The sequence below is a fragment of the Cyprinodon variegatus genome, unplaced genomic scaffold (assembly GCF_000732505.1).
Source record: "Cyprinodon variegatus isolate N-32 unplaced genomic scaffold, C_variegatus-1.0 Scaffold253, whole genome shotgun sequence".
In the NCBI taxonomy this organism is placed as follows: Eukaryota; Metazoa; Chordata; class Actinopteri; order Cyprinodontiformes; family Cyprinodontidae; genus Cyprinodon; species Cyprinodon variegatus.
In genome coordinates this window covers 395,702-418,033 of record NW_015150706.1, presented here as the reverse complement: position 1 = coordinate 418,033, position 22,332 = coordinate 395,702, and the positions used below count along the sequence as shown (strand labels likewise).

Genomic DNA, 22,332 nt, shown 5'->3' with positions numbered 1-22,332 from the left:
TTATAAGAGCTAAAAGAATTACGTTTTTCAATTTACAAAAACTACTCCATATATACAAGTGTAATCTGCCTTTTTCAAAGTAACTCATATATGGTGTAATCAAAGGATTACAGGATAGCAAAAAGAAAAAGTGAATATTAGACAAGAGGAATTAGTTTCATAGTAATGCTGGTAAAATGTTTTCGAATATTAACCATGACATCTACAGTGTTAAAAATCCTGCTGTAGGATTTATACAAAATGCAATTTGAGTTGCCACAAAAATTTGATAACATGCATAATCTGTTTGAGTATCAGAATAATTATGAACGTTTAAACAATGCATTTTACTTGCCTTTTTTCATGGTTGAGCGTGGCATTATTCAACATACAGCTTCAAAAAACGTTTAGAAACAATAATATGTTGCACAAGTTTGAATTCATTGTGGGTTCCCATTAAGCCCCACATGGTCAGCATATATAGAGATAAAAACATGCTTCTGTAATGGAGCTTTTTAAAAATGTCTGGCACAGTTCTGGCTCTTCTGGATTGCTGGGGATTTTTTCTACACCCATTAGATACTGTATGGTAGAGTTCATTTAAATAAATTCCATGAATGTTATACCCTTCCACATGCTTGATCTTCGCCTGTTTTAGCGTGGTTTTGTTTACAAAACCATTTTTGATGGGTGTTTATATCTTTGACTTGCAAATGTTAAACTGGGCAGATAAAATTTGTTTTAACAAAACATTTCTGCTTACATAAAGATCATACCACTCTGAAATGAAACTTCCTTGTTTACTCATAATCTTGAATTTCGTACTTTATGACTGAGGCGTTTCATGAGATGTTTTAAAGTATCTAAGACAAATTTCATTCAAATTAGACCGGAATTTTGGCTGAGATAAGTTGAAATTGAAAACACAATTGTGACTCATTGTATTAAAAACTTATGGCTTGTGTACAGTACAGGTTCTCTAGGAAAAAAGAAAAAGCCTTTAAATTAATTCCAAAAACGTTGATCAGGTATCTACCTAGAATTAAGCATTTTAGCAGCCACAAAAATGTCTGTTTAATGTGCAACTCTTTAAGGTACATTTAGTAAAAATGCAGTGTGAGTAAAAGAGTTAGAAACAACATTAAGTATATTCCCGGCAGAGTTAGGTTAACTGGAAGGAAGTAGTTTTAATGCATTGGAGGGACTTCGGCACAAGTTGAAGCTTAATGAAATAAATCCAAATGAAACATGCATAGAGCTTTTTTGCAAGATGTAATCCCCTTATACCAATAACCATTTTTTTAACTGACTCTCAGGAGGGGTATAAATAAATCCTGACATGTTATTCTTTTATAGAAAATCTTTTTTAAAGCTGTTCTCTTTTTACATTGTTTCTTACAAAAAATTATAAGAACTTAAACTAAAGTTCTCGTTTTAATGAAAACATTTTAAAATGTCAGGAATGTTAACCATGAGTTAAAATCTAAAAAACAAAACAAAAAAAAAACTATCAAATTTAAATCATTTGTTGTTTTGGAAATGATAAAATGATTGAATTTTCAAAAATAATTATTTATCAAAAGAAATGCATCATCAACAGTACCACTGAACGCATGCAAACAGGAACTATGACTATTAATCCTTAATTTACATTCTAGGATTGGGATTAACAAAAAAAAAAAGTCTATCACAGCAATTTTGAAGTAAGGCAAGGGAAGTTTATTTGTATATTAAACAATACTGAATGAGTCACACATGCAGTAACTGTGTCTGGCTTATAAGTAACATTGATTATTTAAGCAGTTATCATGACCTCAGTTTCTCTCTGGATAATAATCTCCTCATCCAACCCTCCCTCGCTACTGGGTGTAGCAGGGTTCGCGTTCTAAGGATGGTATGTTCAGGAATATAATCTTTCATCTGTAATGTTTTGAGCCTAAATGACATTTCTGACAGTAATGTAAGGTCAGAGAGAGTGAGAAGGCTGCACCATGACAGGCAGATACAACATAAAGCGGTTAAAGCATTTATGCTGGCAGACAGAGGTGTCAGATTTAGACATCTACGCTAACAGACAGTTAATCAAGGTCAGAGCATCTTTGGGGCTCAGCCCCTGGAAGGGAGCAGAAACAGGCTACAGCTGGGGTCTTTAATCTGATGGGTTTGGCCAGGATTATAGCGGGTCAAGCTCTGGGTGCTGACTTAGCTTCTGTGTCCATCAACAAGACATTGGGTTTCACGTTAAGAAAACGAATAGGTTTGAGGCAAGAGAGCAAACGTGGCAGCTTGTTTAATAGGTGGCTTGGACACAGCATGGTGCTGAGTTTATGACCTAAAGACAGACTTCTGGCTCGTCTAATGTTTACTGATCAGCTTTGAGGTCTGGTTAGGGATTTCAAGATGGCCTAACTATTGATTTGGTTGGCATACTCCAAGTAGATTGTGAGCAAGGATTTTCACAAAGAGTTTATGCAGCAAAAACAAGCAGTTTTAGGGTGAACTCAAAGCAATGCTCATCAGAATTAAATTTTAAGTAAATAAACCGATGAAAAAACATTGAGACAGCAATTTTTTGTTTTTATAACCGTTACATTTTGCCTTGCTGGGAATTGACAAAAAAATATCTTTGAATTCTTGCTTTAACTTTATAACGGGTGCTGCTGATTTAGTACAGATTTAATATCAAGGACCATAATGACTTCCTGTATCCCAACTCTGTCCCTAATGTGGGTGTTTAGCAAAACCGCAGGCAAACCAATCAGAAGGTCAGCTTGAGGCTATCTTACCTCGGCCGTTTAGAGTGAGGGAGCATTCACTCCGTCCATTGAGCGTGAGCGCGCACTCGCTGCGGGTGGCCAGAGTGTGGTTGTGCGTGTCCATGAAGGACAGCGCCTCGTCGCAGTTGGTGCCCTGCTCTGTATAACTCTTATCCATGGAATTGACCATCACTGTCATCTCTTGACGGGTGCTGTTCAGTGTCTCCTTACGCTTCTTGGCCAATTTCCTTTAGGGAAGGGGAAACAAACAAAAGCAAACAATCAGACCTAAATGGCAATGATGACCCCCCCCCATAAAATTGATCTGATATGGAACCGGTAGCGATGACTCATCCATGTAATGAGATGGCTGGAATAATCTTCACTGGGTGGGACCACATTAGGTTTTATTTGGCTCTGAGAGCTTTTCCAAGCAGAGAAACATATAAATCCTTAAGATGGAGGAAAGGTGTTGACACTCTAACCTAAATACATCAGTAGCCCTGATGATTTAAAATTAGCTTATATTATTTTTGGGCAAAGGAATTAGAGCTGTGAACACTGAACTGAAAAAGTCAACCTGCTTATACTGACCCATTTCAGTTTGATGTGTTGGAGCAAGCTAGTTCCTGAAACAAGAGTGAACAAACAGATCCACTAAGAATCCTGCAAAGAGGTTACTGTAGCTCTAGGACTTTACGGACTAATGCCTTTCTATAGACTCTGGTTAAAATACTGAACAATAGGGGCTCACAACTTCCTGTTGTTTTGACTTGAGTCTCTCAGACAAAAGCTTTTATTGATTTCCTTTGAGCATCATAATATTGTTGGAAATAAGACACTTTTTATTGATTTTGCTTTCTACAACTCATGTGACACAAAGAGTTTTTTTTTTGTTCATAATGTGACTTCAGAGTGAGTTTAGGTTAATTCCTCCTCTACATAAAAACATATAACTTCGGTCCTATTTAGGCTTCACATTTAAATGTATTTTGACCATAGATCTTTGCAGTTTTGTGCTGTTATAGTGCTTTTATTGCCCAGCATATAACTTTAATCACTAAATTAAGACGCTTGATACTAACATAGCATGTATGTTAGCATGCAGCATCTTCAACACATAGACATCATTGCAGTTAAATGTAAAAGTCCCACTTAACAGACGTAAATTAAGATGACCTAATTACTTGCAGGGTTATGCAGATTCTCAGTCTGCACTGATGTCTTCAACAGAACAGCAATCTTACCTGTCTGCTATATTGATTAGTTTAGTTGCTAAACTTGAAGATATATGCCAAAAATAACATTGATATCCCTTCATCCTAAGTAAATACTTTGAAAATAGAAATAGCCTTTAAGTTACACATATACTGATTATATTTGACTACATTATCTTGATTTCCACAAACATACTTAGATACCCCAACATGCAAAAGAAGCTTTAATATTCAATCTGGTTTTAACTCTACAGGAATGTCTATGAAACATGCAGATCCTTGGTGCAAAACAGACCAGAATACAACCCATTTAATATATTACGATTCTTAAGCTAACCTCAATCTTTAACACCATTGTCAGGATATTTTGCAGCAAATACTGCCTCAAACTGCCACCAATGAAGCAATTTTCATATAGTTTTATGCCAGCATTGTACAGAGGAGAAGCAAACAGCTTGAACATTGTAGTAATAGCCATATCTAATGTCTGCCAGTGCTCTGTAGCTGGAAGGGAGTAAGCGGAGTAAAAATTAACTATGGCAACCCTCACACTGATTCTCCCACTTTGTTACTCTCTGCGTGACCCGCTTTCCCTATCTGAATTGAAGCCTCTCTCATGGACAACTGCTGTCTAATGATGCTCTCCTGCTGCTTTGTTTTCGCAAATCTCTTCTGTTTATTCAATTTTGTCACTGTCTCATGCCATATGGCAACAGACTCCTGCTGCCTTCAAACAGCCATTTGCTCTGAAGGCCACGACGTGAAGCTAATAGCAGATCCATTCTTCAGAAAGCCGAGTGACAAAGTAGTTACATTTTCCCTTGCTGGACTCACTTTTTGTCTTTAATCTGCAATTAGAGCAGGGAACAAAATGGCAATCTTGTCGCCCTTTCTTCCATTATATCTCCATAATGTAGTAAGAAGTGAGGAGGAGAGAGGGTAGCTCCATGCACCTCAGGGCAATATCGAGACTGATTCAGCACTGCGTGCACTCATGGAGGAGACGATTAACAACAGTTGTGAGGGTGGTTTTAAAACTGTATCACTGTTTCCGTAAAGACTTGGATTTCCTCTTTCCATGCCCTGTGTGACAGTTGAAGCGAGAGCAATGAAGATAAATGAGGCTGCACAGGCACCAGTGCCAAAAATGAGGAAAGCGCCAGTAATACTGGGATGTTTGCAAGGCACCGTGGGTGTTAGATGAAGATTAATTGGCATGCTATTCTTTCCTCATTTGTGAGAGGAAAGAAAAATTAACCATAGAAGACTATCATACTGATTCTGATATGCAAAGAGCAATACCAAAAAGAAGTTTACAATGGATTGTTTGTGAAAGCTGATGACTGCAGCCATGTGTAGCATCTCCACATAGTCATTGAAAGGCAGCATCGCAAGAGATCTATTCAAGGAAAAGGAATATGTAGCAGCAACTGCTAAAAAATAACATGGGATTTTTTTTCTTGAATAACTTTCATGATTGCAGGCCCGGTATCTTATCTTATTACTCACTTCATTCACCTGCCGCTCCCTAATTACTGTTTATCTTATTCACCTGCTCCCTCTGCTATATATACACAGTTCAGCCCAGCTATCATGGCCAGATCATTATTTCTTAGTTTATTGTTGTGTTCTTAGTCTATTTGTGTTATGTTTTAATGTGAGTTATTCATGTTTCGAGTTTTAGTTATGTTCCTGGTTCATATCCTGTGTCTTGGAGGCCAGTGGATTGAGAGGGTTTGGTGTTTGTCTCTCGTCTCCTGATCGTGTCCCGGCTCTTCTTCGCTGATCCTTCCGGATTTTGGCTTGGCGTGTGGGAGGAGCTCGGGTTCTGGTCCTTTTCTGTGGAGCCCTCAGGGTTTTGGCTCAGAATGCTGGGGAGGCCAGTTTCAATTTCCGCAAGCTTGGTTCCAAGGTGGAGACCAGGTTAAAGTTCGGCATTTACCCTGGTACCAAGTCTTGTCTATGTTCCTCTCTGCCACTGAACCCGCCTGTCTTCATCTGCACACATCTGTCAAAGCACCATCCTGGATTCATAGAACTCTGAACCTGCCTTCACGCTTTGAGGATTCCTGTAAATTTGGATCAGTCCTGATATCCGAATTGTCCAGTTCTGAACTCTTCTCTGACCTGGATCGGTCTCCTGCCTGCTCACTGGGGTCGCTGCATCTGGGACACTTTGGACGGCTCTGAGCCACATCTCGTTTGGTAGCCCATCGGCTGGATCTTGCGGATGGATTGAACTGTTAAACCAGGTAAGCGACTCACTTAGATAATAATCTCCTGTCAGATGATTGTGGTCATTTACCTATGTTTCCCCTCCAGAGTGTCAGTGATAGGGCGGTGCCTTGACCCCTCTTGCAGTCGCTGCTGTCTGTTTGTCCTCAGCAGCCGATCCCGTTCTGTTATATTATTTTCTGTCATTAAACGTTGGGAAACTTTCCATTGCCTAACTCGCCTTGAATACTGGGTACATCTGTCCCGCTTTATGACAATAACATGTATTTTTCCTTTCAAAAATGAGGCGGCAGAAACGTTTACAGAAGTTAGGATTGATCAACGTTTTAGGCAACTATTATTAGGAAACCCTCTATTGAAGATGAATGCAGTTCAGTCCAAGTAGCATATCTTGGATCGGCATGAGCAGAGCTGCTATCTCTGTGAGCTCAACAAAAAAAGATAATAAAAGGAGCAGCACATGTTGATCTGGAATGCCAGAATGGCTTTTCAATTGGAGTTTAATGCTGCAGCAACTTCTAACAGGGGAGCTTCTAAACCATAAGCCCAGCATGATGGGGCTCATTTCAGTGTCAAAACAGCCTAAACCTTGTGACATTGTAACAAAGGAGGCTTCATTAAACGACCCAGAGCAACATGAGAAGTCCATGTTTGTTTTGTTTGACTGACACCCAGCAGGGAGGAGCAACAAAAGCATCTTTGATTAACTCAGTGGGGGCATTTCAGTGGCTGTGTGTAACGAGCATTATGTCAAACCTCTGTCTAACAATGTTTAAACTATGCTGTGAGGTTAAATGTTATTATCTCACCTGTCTACACACCTATTTAGAACTACAGCTATTTAAACCGACAAATGTTTTTTTACACTAAATGTCTCCCAAAGCTCTAAATAGTTTAATGTTTTAACAGCATATATAGCTTTATGTATCGTCACTGATGTGTTTGCTTCATTACAACCGTTAAATGTTTCAAAATATGAACCAGATATCTTAAAAAGATAATCCAAGTAATTATCAATGCAGTTTCAAACAGTTTTTCTTTTTTTCAAGTTGAAAGAGCTGCTTTAACTAACCTTGCTCTGTTATGAAAAAGCAATTAACCCCGCTTCAAGTCATAGATTAACAGTAATTAGCCACCTTTTGTTGGACAGCTGAGGTTTGTTTTCCCTGAAAAACTATCAGAGAAAAAAATGATGATCCATAAAGCTTAAAACAAAGATGGAAAGATGATTACAAATGCCTTGAAAAACACAGTTTTTAAAAAAGAACATCATATTGCCTGTATGATACTTTGGTGCTGCTTTGCTGCTTCTTGACCTGGACATCTGGTCTATACTGATCAAACAATGAATTCTGTATCAAACAAAAGACTCATAAGTAGAACTTGTAGATCAATAACCTTACATATAGCTCAAGTTAATTTGAGCCACAAAACACAAGGCTTTCAAGTGGCCAAGTCAATGTCTGAACTTAAACCACCTAAAGGTTATTGAATAGTAAAATCAAATGACTGATCTTTAACATTCAAATGTGACAATAAAGCATAGAGATCAAATATATAGCGCTAAAAATATGTATATTTCCTACATTGAACAAGCAACATTGTAGTCGTCCTCCCTCACTGATGTGGTGCCATTTGTGTTTGATTATTGCGTTTTTTGCTGTTTCTTTTTATTGTATTTTTAAAGTAATTTTCCCATTTTACCAGATCATTTGTTGCACAGAATTCTCCTAGACTGCAGAGGTGTTTGACATTTTTTCCCTCTTCCTCATTAAAATGCAAAGCATGTAGTTTCAGAATTCTTCCAGGCTTGTACCAATTAATACAGTTCTCGCCACATGTTCAACTTGTAAGGTTTAATGAAGGTGTTTGCCTGAAGCACTTTGTCTTAAACATTGTTTCATTTAGCACAAGCCTCTTCCTGTCACTGAGTGCAATGGGAATGATTATGAAATATGACATATGATAAAATGGGGAAAAATGTGGAATTTATGAGTTCTGTCTACTGTTAGAGAAATTTGCAAACCCCAAAGACACTTCAGAAAGCTTCTCTAAGAGGGAGAATTACACATGACGATTTAGTTTAACACATTAACTCAGAGTAAAGCATGTATTCTTAGGTTTATACAATTTATACACTATATTAAACCTATAATATAGTGTTTATACGTTGAAACCTACCGTCTTTAAATTTAACATGTTCCTTCTAAATATTAGCATTTTTTTTTTATAAATTTGTTCTTTTGCAAAGTGGAGGTGGCACTTCCATTTTGTACGGATGCAGTCGATTTCATATCTGCTAATACATAACTTTTTTTTTACACATTAATTTAAACAGGTGTATTAGTTTATTTAATATTGTTAATTTCTTTACATCACTTATATCAAAAAATGCTTAAATCCTTTATTTGATTGGATCAAAACGGATATTATCATATATAAACTTTGTATTTGGTTATTTGCTTATTTTATACCCCCAACTTAACAGTAACTTAACCCATCTTTCTTCAAAATAAGCCTCTAATAGCAGACATGTTATACATATTCGACTGTTTTAGCTTTTAAATATATTGTGTTGTGCTGTTTCGGTCTTATTTTTAGTCCTTTTAGCTTTCTTCATTTTCTATTGCATTATGTTCTCTATTATAACAAAGTCAAGGACTTCTGGTTTACAAAGCAACAAATCTGCCATTTTTTTTTTCTCTTAATGTGTTTTTGAATTCCAAGTAAAAGAATTCCTGAAGCAACGAGCAGATGAATGTATACATTCAGTTGCTGGGTTTAGTAATATACACAAGTTATTACATCTGCCCAATGGATCAGATGACTTTTAGTTGACTTATTAAATACATTTTATTAGGAAAACATACATTTCTGCAGCCTCTGCCACTATGAAGAAAAATTAGCTGACATACTTGGTCTAAAGGATTTCTTTTCTTTTCTTAGCAGGAATGACAAACACAACTTTGCCGTATGTTACAGATAACACTAAACTAAGAAGAATTTCTTATAGATTTGTTGCTATACAGTAACCTATTGGCTGTTGTGACTTCTGCTTGCTGTGCACTCTCTCTCAGCTTCTTCAGGACAAAACCTCAGTCTGTATTTTGAATAAAATTTTCAAAAAAATTCTTCTGCAATCTGTCTTTTGTCTTGGTGAACATATAATGAAGATCTTGGCGCTAGTGTTAGCTAATTATTACTTTAGACCTGGTTACTTTGGTCAAGACCTTCTGCTCAGAATTTGCATAAATTAAGCAAAGGAATGAGTATTGGTGTTCTCGCAGTATTTAAAGGGCTTACAATTCTGTAGGAACTCCATGTTTATTTATAGTGTGTTAGCATTTATGGCTAAAGAGATATCTGACTTGCAGTTTATGTCAAAATATTGTTAGTAATATTAATAATAGGACTGCAATTTATATTACTGCTTTAAAACAATGTCTCTAGCATTGTTGAATAATTCACAATTTTCATAAAAAAAAACAGTAAAAATCAGAGCTTGTGTCATTTAGGATTATTTTCCTTTGGTTCTCCTCCTGCTCTTAGTCTGACTCTTGCTGCTTGTTGGGCCGAATGAAAAACTCTTATGCTGTTGACATCTTTTAATAGCTTTTTTTCTTTCTTTTGTTTCTTTGCAACCAGATAATTTTATCTCCACCAATAAACTACAAATATTGCCAAATGTGGGGGAGTGGAATAGGCAGATAGTGGAGGGGTTAAGGCATCAAATCCCTTCTTTGGGTTTAAAGGGACCATAGTAAAACAAGCTGCTGAGAGAAAATGACTCGAATAACCTAGAAGCTGCCTTAAAAACAAATTTAGACTAAAGCATTGCACTTCCACATGATATAAACCACAACTTATTTATTTAATTACGAAAAGGAAGGATGCAAAACCTTGATATGCTCTCTTTAAACAAAGATACTGGGCGACGAGTTAAAATGACATTTCCTAGACCTTTAGCTTGACTTCCCATAATGAACTTTATTGTCAGTTCTAGGGATGAACTTATAAGTCTGCTAATAAAACAGTTAATTTAACCTTTTTCTTCTGCTGATATAGTGTTTTTATGGAGGTTCATAAATACATATAGCAAGAGGAGTTACTGTAAGGGGGGTTGCTATTACTATTACAAACTATTTTCCTCTTTTAAAAGTGAATAAAAGATTCCTTTATTTATTTATTTATTTATTATTTGTTTGTCCATCTTAGAACACTTTTACTGGCATAATAAACTAGAATATAGGCCTTATTAATTTTGTTTTGTAATTCCAATCAAATATCTCTAATTAAATCTGTCTTTGTATACATGATTTGATTCAACTATTCATATATTCCTATATAAACAGAGCTGCGAAAGAGTATTTCGCCCTTTACAGACTGCATATGCCTTATGTAACACTTAGATGCTTTAGATCATCAGACAAAATTGAGAGATAAACAAAAAGATAACCTAAGTCAATACAAAATTATTCTTTTAAATACCGGTATTATAATTTAATTAAAGAAAAAAAATTTATCCAAATTACCTAAATCCTGTCACAACAACATATACATTCTTCTTCTTGATAAATCATAAATAAAATGCAAATAACCTAATTTGGAATCAGTTTCACCACTCACACCTAAACACTTCTCACATGTAAACAGATCCTCTTCAGAACATAATGTTGCTTTAAAGGTTTCCGAACACATGATGCCAAGATCTAAAGAAATCTAAGAGAAGATAAAAAATGAATCAACATCCATCAGTCTGGGGCTCCATTTACCAACAACCGGAGTAGATATAGAAAGCTGGTGCATCTGGTGCACCTTCCCAGGATGGCTTAGCTACAGTATTACAATTATTCTAAGATGTTACAAAAGAACCAAGAAAAACAAATGATGCACTGCATCTACACTGTATCAACATGTAATCTCCAAATTAAATTGATAGTAAAACATTTCTTCAGTTGTGCTTTCTTAATGGTTAATTTAAACAAAACATATTTTTATCTTAATTGACAGTGGACAAAAATGCAAAGGTAAATTTAAGGAATTTATAAGCAGATCACACACCTGAAGTTTAGTAAAAACAAGGAAATATAGACAGGCTATTGAGAAAGTAGCACAGTAAGTGTGTTTTAACTGAACTTCACCGCTACTTGATGAATGAATCCAGTTCTTGTGGGAATAAAGACCCAATCACAGCTCCTGGCCTATGCCAATTGATCTTTCTTGTCCCCCAGCAGCAGCATGCAAAGCAGCCAGTGCAGCCACCTGATTAAAAGGCGGTCATATATTTGATCGAACATGTAACCGCATTCCTAATGAGCCCTCTGACTGATGTAGTGATGGGCAAGGCCCCTCACAGTCACCTCTGGCGCTAAACCTAAAGTGCATATATTTTGCAGTCTGTAGGATGTTCTTGTGGCTTAAAATGACTTTGATGAATGCGTCGAAAAATTAATGGGATTCATCAATCATACAGGTGTTGTCAGCTTGCGACTGGCAACATAGTTCCCATCGGAGCGTTGGATAAGACTCAGGAGAACGTCCCAAAAAAATCATTATGCACTCATTAAAGAAGCTGAACTTGTTTGTGTAACTAGTTACATTTGATTGTGACAACCAAATGAAAAACTTTTGTATTAAGAAACGGAAATACATTTATTATTGACTTTTTACTACCTGTCTATAATCACTTCTCAAACACAGTTTAAGTTTTAAATGCTTTTGAAAAATAAGCATTCACAATTTGTATCTGCTTAGTTGAAGGAACAAACTGCACCACCTAAACATAAAAAAAATAATAAGGATCTCTTTTGGAGAAGTTAATTCTTTTTGAGATTTTCATTTACAACTTGATTATTCTAAAAACACCTGGTATATGCAGAAGATGATAGAATTGAAACTATTAATACAAGGTCTAAAAAAAAGCATAGACCCAACATATTAAGCTCAGTTCTAAAGAAATTGTTTTAGATTAGAAATGCTATGTAGAACTCAATTTGTACATGTGGTATACTATACGGCTGACTGCATGCTCTGCATGAACAACATCAGCTAGTCACATAAAACCCATCTGAGGTAGTATGGCAAAAATATTTATATTCTATGCATTAAACTCCTGAAAACAACAGGGAGTTTTGCATCTATTCTTTATGTTTAAGTCCACCGATCATTATCATAGTAAAGAGTTTTGCTCTTCTGCATGTTAAACACTAGTGTATTTTAGGGATGTCCTGATCTGATATTAATATCGGATATCAGTCTGATATTAGCAAAATAAAAATAATAAATCAGAACTTATCTGTCAGCATCTTATATCTCTGTTATTTTCATCCTGATAGAAACACTGTGCTTTTGTTATTGACTTATGTTGTCTGTTTTAGTAATATTACTTGATCAAGCCTTTTCTAACATTCTACAGTATAATATAAGCAATAAAAGCTGGAACAATTTGTGCTAATATTGTATCTGGTCGGTATTGGCCAGCTCTCAAATCTGCAATATCGTCTCGTACATGAAAAAGTTGAATCAGGAAACCCCTAATGCTTTCACCAATTGTGTAAAACATCTGATATTATTCAACCGTTGTGTGTCATGTAAAACAACCTTGTCTTGTGGGATCAATCCCACAGTGATTCCACTGTGAAACCAGAGAATATCCAATATCAGAAGAGAGGTTCTAATACTAATGGGGCAGCAATTTAAAACATTGATAAGTTGTTTAATGAAAATCACTTAAAGAATCTGGAGCCGGTCATGCTTCTACATCTGTCCTCATGCTGATTGGCATAGAACATCACTCCAAAAAAATTTTTTTTTTTTAAAAACAATCCACTGCACTTTGTTTCCAAGTTTGAAGACGTTTGGCTTCCCCCCCCAGTAAGCTTTTTAATTCAAAATGTCAGAAATAGTGTTGAGTTCGAGGCTTTATAGAGTAGACCAAAAAGAAGCCTTGTTTTGGCTTAGAAAACATGCAAATTGACCTGGAAGAACAGGTCAGCCCCTTAGTAATGGGGAGTTGTTGAGATCTTTTGTTACCCTGCAATACCTGATACTGGTCTATGGCTCTAAAAGGGGAGTCATTAGTGGGTTGAAATGATAGCGGGAAGGAATCAACTCTATCACTGCTTTGTACGTTTTTGAGAGCTGAAACCTGAGTCCACCGCCTCTGTTTAAGGTTGGTTTTTCTCTCTTAACATAAATGGCTTCCTTCACACCCCTTTCAAACCACCTGTCTTCTTTGTCCAAAATTTGAACATTCTGGTCCTCAAAAGAATTTCATTTGTCCATAAGATGTAGATGTACAACCAAGTTTTGTCATGAGGAGGTAGCTGTCCTGTGTTAAGCCATGCGTCTGTGGAGAGGTTGGTTTGTTACTCCAAGATAAAGATCAGAGCATTGCTGGATGACTTAGAATCTTCACTGGCATTTAAAATCACATATCAATAAATCTTCACCACCTTCTACAGAAGCACCATAGAGAGCGTTCTGACCAGCTGTCTAACTGTGTGGTGTGGAGGCTGAAGCGCCTCAGACTGGAAGAAGGTGGGAAGAGTGTTGAGAACAGCAAGAAGATCATCGGGGCTTCTCTTCCCTCAATTAAGACATTTCATCCCAGCGCTGCTTGTCCCGAGCCTGTAACATCATAAATGTCCCCTCACATCCTCACCATGGACTGTTCTCCCTGCTGCCCTCTGGGAAGAGGCTTTGAAGTATCTGATGCAGGTCCAGCAGATTCCACAACAGTTTCTTCCCAAATGCCATTAGACTGCTGAATGTTTTGTAGAATGGGTTATTGCATTGTATTTTATTATTATATTTATTATATTTTATCATTATTTATATATATAGAAATATTTTTAAAAAATTGTTAGAACTGTAAAATTTGGAGTAATTTTTAGTATTTTTAAAGGCTGCACTTTTAAAAGATGAAATTGTCCAGTGAGCTGTTTTACACTTGTGTAAACAAAATGACAAATAAAATCTTTCTAAAGTCTAAAGTCATCTTAAGTTGCATGAAACCGCGAGATGTGTATAAAGAAAACAGCGATGCGGTATTTCCTTGCTGGAGTAACTGAAAGCTAAACAATCTCTCCCTGCTCAGCTATGGCCATTGTTTGTTGCTTTGAAGATGCCACTCTGCTAAGTCATCTAGGTTGTGTGTTTAAGACAGTTGTGATCTGACATGAGTGACACGTATAGTATTCAGAGTAGTATTATCTCCAGGTGTATTCTGGGATCTTCTTTGATGTGAGTCAGCCCTTTATTCTTTTCTTAGATCAGAGCCCATCTCAAGGCAGATTAGTCGGCATCCATCACAAAGGCCGTGTAAAGGGGAGCCAACAAGCTACAGGCGGGAAGGCAGAGCAGCAAAATAAGCTTCTTTACCATTAAATGGTGTGATGTCGAATCATCTGTTGTATTAAGAGGAAACAAGACAGGTGGTGACTATTGTTTTTAGGAAGTTAGAGGTGTAAATAGAAATGAAGCTAATCTTTCAATTGACTCCTGCCAGCTAAAAACACGACTCCACCGTCACCATAGCGAGTTATTGTTACATATGTGAATCAGATGTCATAAAGCATGCATGAACATAACTACTAAAGAATAATGTAGGGGTAAAGAAAAAATATAACATGCAGATTTATTAATACGGTCCAAAATATTTTCTCATGCTTAAATTTCAAGTTTAATAAATATTATTAGCTCCACATAGATTTATTCTTGGGTTATATTAGGTTTAAAAGATTTGAGAAAATATTTGGACAAACCTCCTGAAGTTCATATAACTAAATAATAGAAGCACTGTGATGGGCACCTCAAAAACTGCTGTTTTGACAAGTCAACAGAGATGAAACTACTGGAGGCAAATCAAAAATTCAAACTCAGTAAAAATGCATCAGTAGCTGAACTGATTTATTTTCTTTTTTCATTCCGTAAGATAAGTTTGGCAGTTCCACCAGTCATTAAGGCAGCAAGTTCGGCTTCATCCCTTCATAAACAGATTTCTGTAAAGTACAACGGAAATTATGTCAGCAGCAGCATTCCGGTGTCAGGTTCGTAATTGCGGGGGCGTAGCTGCGCCTGTCTGCTTTTCATCTGAAGTCGTGCCAATGTGACATACAGTATGATGTGCTCAAAGCGTGGAGATGCATTGGAGTGGCGTATTCCATCCCTCCAGCAGAGATTACAGCTGGGCCTCTGTAATAGCTCTGGGCAGGAGGTGGATGACATGGCTCTTTGCATGCATGAGGGAAACAGCGTGTGGGTGAGAAGCATGGCACTAACATTACACAAAGTGGTTACTTACAGGTAGTAAGTGTAGGAGTGATAGGTTCTTCTGCCGAGAGGGGTGGTGGTAGGATTTAGGCAGTGGTGGAGGAGGTGGGGAGGGGATGGAATGAAAAGGAAAGAAAAAGTAAAAATATATTAATGTTTGAAAAAAGAGTAGAAATGAACAAAATCAGATATGGTGGCACACGTGGAGGTAAACCAGTGATAGTGAGGGCAAAGGTGATCGATTGGAGCCATGTGTTTCTGTAAGGAGAGTCTATGTAAAGTTCAAAGAAGTTTTACTGGAGTGAACCTGATCTGCCTCCCTTTTTATCAACACATCAATTTATACACTTGTAAAGATAATTACCATATCTGACCTCTAAGGTGGGGACTTAATGAGCGACTCAAATGTCTAAACACAACTCTGATTCCCTGGTTGGTGGCAGTAAATTAGACCAAATTTTACCAACGGAGTCTTCTCCATCTCCGGTTTGATTAAGGCTAATTGAAAACAATTCTATTACTTGGTGCTGATTTTCACACCCACCCACTGATTGCTGTGCTACATAAACACGGTCATGCTGTGGGAAATGGAACCTATATTACCAGCCAGAGTAAATATGGAACATGGTGTTTACAGATATGCTTCCCAGCCATCAACATTTTCTTGATCTACTTATTTGCAGCCCGTTGAAAAACGCAACCCCAAACCTTATTACATCATTAAACTTACAGTAAACAACACATTTCAATGTATTCTTTAAATGTTGTATATGATAAACCAACAAGTGCATTTATTATTTTTACCACATCACTATTAGCAACTTTCTCATCAATTAAAAGTGGTTTATATTTAAGGGCTTTGCAAATTGAAGACTGAAAGGGTTATTTACCTTTGCAAATTTGGTCATTTACCTTTGAATTTTATTGACAGCATTTCCACATGTCCATTTCTTTACCTTCTATTAATACTGTCTTGGATTCAGCTCAGGATGTTGACTCAACAATTTTAACACAGAGATTTCTTTTGATGTTAGTCGTCTCATTATAGCCCTACCTATATGATTAATGTTTTTCTTCTAATAAAAGGTGAACATCAGTCCCAGTCTAACTACACTTTCTTCCACTACTTTTCTGTATTTAACTCCCTCTGTGATTTACTTATATCTAATCGGTTTCTTTTTCCCTGCACAGGAAAGGGTTCTTCATAGCTTGTTGTTGTCCCATATCATTTTAAATAGGGATGGAGAGGTCAGGGCATTTTCTGTGTAGGTCAAACAGTTTGATATTGGTGTTATTTGACCAGGGCAGAATCTTCCACTTGCTTTAAAAAATATCAACTGAATACTTAATACCTTTAAGTTTAAGGATTCCATATCTTACTTGCAATAATTGATCCATTTCAACCTGAGGCTGTACTTCATCAAAACATTTTCCCAAACAAGTCTGCTGTGTTTTTTGGCCTTTATGATGGCTCTTCATAAATGTTCTCTAACAAAACTTGGTGACTCTAACAGTTTGTACTAAGTTTGTACTAATATTTCATTAAAAACAAGTGGATACTTAGGAATAATTGACCTCTAAAGGCATGTGGTTCTAACAGATATTTTTAAGACTATTCTGATGTTGTAGCCAAATACAATACGCTAACACATGTTTCACATTTTTCTCTGCCGAAAATGTCATAAAGTATACAATGTACAACTTTCCTTGACTTAACAATTGGGTATTCTGTTGTGTTCATCTTCCACATAAACACATACAGTACTGATGGTTGAGGATGTAATGTTTGCAAATGTAAAAACTGTTGAAGAGAAATGAATACTAAACAACTGGCTGCTAACCCAAACATTAGGAAGCAGAAAACTAACTCGTACCCAAGGATTAAATATCTACAGGAATGGATGCTGTGTTCCTTCAAACCTTTCCTTTTGACAAAAGAAGGCTGATATTTGCAGAGCATTAGCTCCCCTGATTAGTGGAATATGTGCAGTGGGTATCTCTAGAGTATGGAGTCCAAGAGTTAATGTAAACTTTGCCTTCAGCTATGCAGCCAGGCTCTTTTCGTCTTGAGCCTCTGATCTTATTTTCTTTCTTATCTCCTCTACGCCTCCTCTCCACACCATAATGTTCGAAAAACATTTTCTCCCTTTATTCCCATTGCAGTGTCACTGAAGTGCTGTGCATTTTTTCAAGGCACCGTAGAAACTGATTAATTTTTCATGGCACACTTGTATTTTGTGGCTTTAAACAGCGCAAATGGGCCGTATCAATATAATCAAATTAGTTATTTATGATGCCATTGACAATGCGACTATTTTTGAGGAACAACAATAGGAAATGAAAAGCAAAGAAGATACTTAATTTTTGTATGTCGCATGCGAGTTCAACGTCATCCGGACAAATTAGAAATTGTATTTCGATTAGAAGAGAGAAGATAAATAGCTTACCTTTTCTTCATGAGGAGCACTACGCCTAAGAAGATGATGACGAAAAGGAGGATGCCAGCAATGACCCCAGCGATCTTTACAGTGTGGTCTGTTTGTTTCTCTGGTTCCACTGCATCAGGTTTGTGAGTTGCTGCTCCTAAAAAATATCACAATGTGTTGGGAGTCACTCACTAATTACAGATCAAAGAGCTAGACCAACTATGAAATCATGTTTACAGTTGCTGTAACACCGTTTCCTTCCTTTCCATTCACTTGAACAGAATATGTGTTGGGGCAAAGGGTGTGTAGATTGTCAGACTGTACTGTGCAAGTTACTTAGACGTGACATCAGTATCTCTATTTCTGAAGGATCATCAGTTAATGTGGTGATGACGATGTATTGCTTTAAATACCTTCAAAGAGTAAGTTTTAAGTAGCATCAGAATGATAAAATAAATGGGTCGAATCCTCTTTTTTGGCATGTTGAAATAATAAAGTCCACACTGTGTTGCATGAGATTACAGTAAGTGATGCTCTCCCACTTTTCTTAGCTACTGTAAAGATCAAATTGCTTAGGCTATGTTAGCAGTTGTAAAATTGGAAAGTTCTTGACCACAAATCTGTTTATCATAAAGTAACTGGGACAGTAAAATGTTACTTCAATTCAAAAGTGGTCTTTCACTATCGTCTCTCTTTTTCTTAAAGGATTGCCTAACCTTACTAGACCAATAGTATTGGGTCCTGAATAAACCCAGGGGAGAAATAATTACAGGCTAAGTCGAGAGAAAAGGGCTACCTCCCTGCAAATACACAACATGCCATGGTGAGTGAATGTTCATCGGTGCAGACAGAGCATCTGCGTGAAATTAAACAGTATAATTATGTCAACATTGCACCACATCTGCACAGAATATATTTATTTTTAAGGTTTTATTACTGTAGTTTATGTGTAGTACACAACTTCCCTCAGTGCAGGTGGAATTAAACATGTAGACATGTCATCATAAATCTGTAGCAGCCTAGGAAATCAAATTAAGCATGTTGTATCAAAACTGATGCTTTACTTCTATTTAAAGCTCCATACACTAACATGCATATTAAATGCTTGAAGAATAATTTATTCTTGATAAGTACTACATTATGAAACAGATTAACATTTAACATGCTGATAAATGTCACTGTAATCAACCAATTTTCTCATTACTATTGAAAGAAAATGCATATTTGCACAAAACGGAAAGGTCTGTGCTTGGCCCTCCTCTTAAATGTGAACACTGCCAACCCACTCAGGTTCACTGCAATCAAAACTGTTATCTAAATGAATTGGAATAATTTAAATCAAGGTTTTGATGTAAGGAAGTATTATCAAAATATTTTAGTGAACTTTAAAGATTGTAATTTATTTTTATTTCAAATAAGTCAACTTTACTTGCAGATATACATTTCTGTTTAATGTGCACATGTTCTTTTTAAGTCTAGGTTGCACTAAATAATTCTTAAAACTAATAAAAAAAAAAAGAAACCTTTAAGTTATGCTTATTAATCTTTGAAGGCTATTTTGACAAATAGATATGTGACTAGTTGACTGAGTCCAGTATCAGATTGTGTAGTCCAGCTAACTTAAAAGAACGGCCCATTAAGCTCCCGAATTACTCTTTGTTTTGGATTACCGGTACACTAAGTTATAGCTACCCATAGTGTAACATTACACATAGGATGCTATCAAAAAATCATGCAATCACGGACACTGGTGTTCTTAAACTGAGTGACAGGATAATATATAATGCGCCATCTGACCTGCAGATCAGACAATATTATTACTCAACACTGAACAAACAACTGATTCTAACTGCAACTTAACTTATTCTGCAGCATTTCACACCTATTACCAAATGATCAATAGACATTAAGTCTCTCGGTTCACATAGCCTATTCAAGATGAGTATAAACAACAAATGATAAAAATCCAGTTATGTTCACTTAAAATCTTTTGGAACACTAAATACTTTACAATGTATGGAAATTAAGATAATTGGTTCCCTATTCCAGAAAGACTTAAAATCTTCCAAATATAAATGTCTGTAGAAGGAGGCAAGAAATTTGTAAATGTAACAAATTTAGCTCTATAGTTTGAGCCAACCCTTTATTTTACTTGTAGTTTTGCTTAACTTTCTTTATTGTTCTGATCAATTCACTTTTGTCACTAAAATTGTTCTCAATCTGATCCTCACCCACACATATAGAGCATATGGTTAGTCTGTAGCAGTGTGTAGAGATAAGAACTATAATACATATGAATTAGTTAAACTCTGCAAAAACTAAAGTAAGGCTTCACCTTTAGCTCTGTCCTTTGTGGACAATCAGGAATCTGTGGACAAGCTGCAGCATAAGATATAAGTGCATCCCTACTTTACCCTTGGTTAATCGCATTGGGGGCAAATAGTTCTTAGGCTGCAAAAAAATGCATGAAGCTGGGCATGAAAGATAATACCCAAGATGATAAAAAAAAATTGCTAGAAAAAAACAAAAAAACAACAAAACACTGAATATCAGCCTGGGAATAGATATTCTACAAAAGGACAACCGGGGTGATTGGGTACTTTAGAAAAGCAGCTTGTTTTTTTCACTTTGTCTGTTTCTTGAAAGATGATAAGAAGTCCTCAAAAAAGAAAAAAAAGAAACACAGCTGTTTTGCTTCGATCCCAGCCGTCCACCTGAGAAACACTAATAATCCTTGTCACCGATCGTAAATTTAGAAGGATGAATGGTCATGTCAGCTAAGTCTTTAAGTGTGATTCCCTTTTTACCACTTTCTGAAAAAGGAAAAAAAAAGTAGATATCAATCCTGGGACTATTTTGACATATTGTTTTTGTTCCGCTGTTCCGTTATCTACAAGATTCATTTGAAAAATTGATATAAATTTAAGTAAAACGGTGAAGGATTGCCAGACTGTGAAGACATCATGTCAGGAGTGATGGAGATGATTTTCCTGAAATATTGTTTTACACTAATCTCACAGAAATGTTGACAGTGTCAAATCCCCTTCTGAGCTTGTAGAGCTAAAAATTTGTCTACTATTTCTCCGATTTAGCTGCTGAGATATTCAGGATCTGTGCTCAGCAAGAAGGAACCAGGCATAATTTGAATAGTTTCTTTTTAGTGTTTATTTTGCGTGTTTGAAGCTGTCCCAACTAACAACCAAGACTCACCTAATCTGGCTAAAGATAATGAGAAATATTCATGAAAAGGGGATTATCTCCTGTCAGAAATCTTATATGGTGACTAATCAAAAGAACAATCGCTCCTCAAGCAGGGCTTTCATGTCCACTAATTCAGACAAGATCAAGGTAGACAATATTTGCATGCCTTTGAGTTAATCACAACACCATAATGCAAATTCCAAAACAATAACAAAAAACTGCACACATGTATTTGTTGTGTTCTTTTCCAATCCAGGGGGCTGTGAATACAGTAGCATCACACCTCTGAACATTGAGTGAAGAAGTGAGTGAAACCAAGAGGAGCTCTGGGCCTAACCTGTTAGCTGGTTGTCCCCAGCCGCCGGGGCGATGCGGATGTAGGGGGTGGTGAGCTGAGTCACAAGTATGGCAGCTGAGTATAGTCAGTGGATCCAGGATAGCATGCAGGACAGAGACAAAAGAGAAAAATAGAGGCCACACCAATGCTGTTATCATGCAGAGAAAAACACAAAATTCATTTCAAACACTACATTGGTACAGTAGGTACAGTATGGTACGTTTAAGAAGAATAAAAATCCTTAAAGGATCCTTGTCCTTTTTGGTAGTGGCATAATCCTAAACTGAAAAATCCAATTGATAATGGTAGTAGATCGATTTTTTTGGCTGTAGTTCATTTTTGAATGCTTTGTATGACTCCCTTTAGCCAGTAGGACCAAACTAAGTATTTTTCGGTAAGCTTTCACAACGGATGGTACATCCAAAGAGAAAAACCCTCAGATTTCTCTCCTATGACATCTTCTTTCTAATAAAAATTAGGTCTCGGACTGAAATGACAGAGGAAGAAAGAGAAATTTAATGGGGATTTTTGTTTGGATTGCTATTCAATGAAAAATTTTCAGTTTACTGACAAAATCCACCTGATTCAGTTTCAGATATGTTGGTATTTCTTTGTAGTAATGCTACTGTTTACTCACACAAGGTTTTCAATACCATACCATTATAAGGAAGCTTTTCTAAATGTTACCCTTTCTTATGGGACAAATGCCCATAGATATTTCCTCATCCAGTTTTGAAGCCAGTGGTTGAAAGAAATACATCACTGTGTCAAATTTTATTTAACTGAGAATTCATAAGTTAGTAATTGGAGATTTTAAGAACATCTAATTAACGGAAAGAATAAAGTATATAACTGAAAATATACCTTTGTCACACTTTAAATTAATTCCTAGATCACTTAAACACAGA

At 36.4% G+C, this 22,332-nt stretch overlaps 1 protein-coding gene across 11 annotated transcripts in view; it reads right to left on the bottom strand.

Annotated features, from left to right (window-relative positions):
- ptprm (protein tyrosine phosphatase, receptor type M) overlaps nt 1-22,332 on the bottom strand; it is a 230,477-nt gene that overhangs the window by 67,890 nt on the left and 140,255 nt on the right. For 7 of the 11 annotated variants that reach the window (XM_015382250.1, XM_015382251.1, XM_015382252.1 and 4 more), the window contains exons 14-17: nt 21,425-21,499; nt 17,908-18,043; nt 15,492-15,521; nt 2,766-2,983 (exon numbers count right to left, since the gene is read on the bottom strand). In XM_015382250.1, the coding sequence (XP_015237736.1) occupies nt 2,766-2,983; nt 15,492-15,521; nt 17,908-18,043; nt 21,425-21,499 (459 nt within the window). The remainder of the gene's footprint in view (nt 1-2,765; nt 2,984-15,491; nt 15,522-17,907; nt 18,044-21,424; nt 21,500-22,332) is intronic. The other 4 variants (XM_015382255.1, XM_015382259.1, XM_015382258.1 and 1 more) reach the window with 1 other exon arrangement.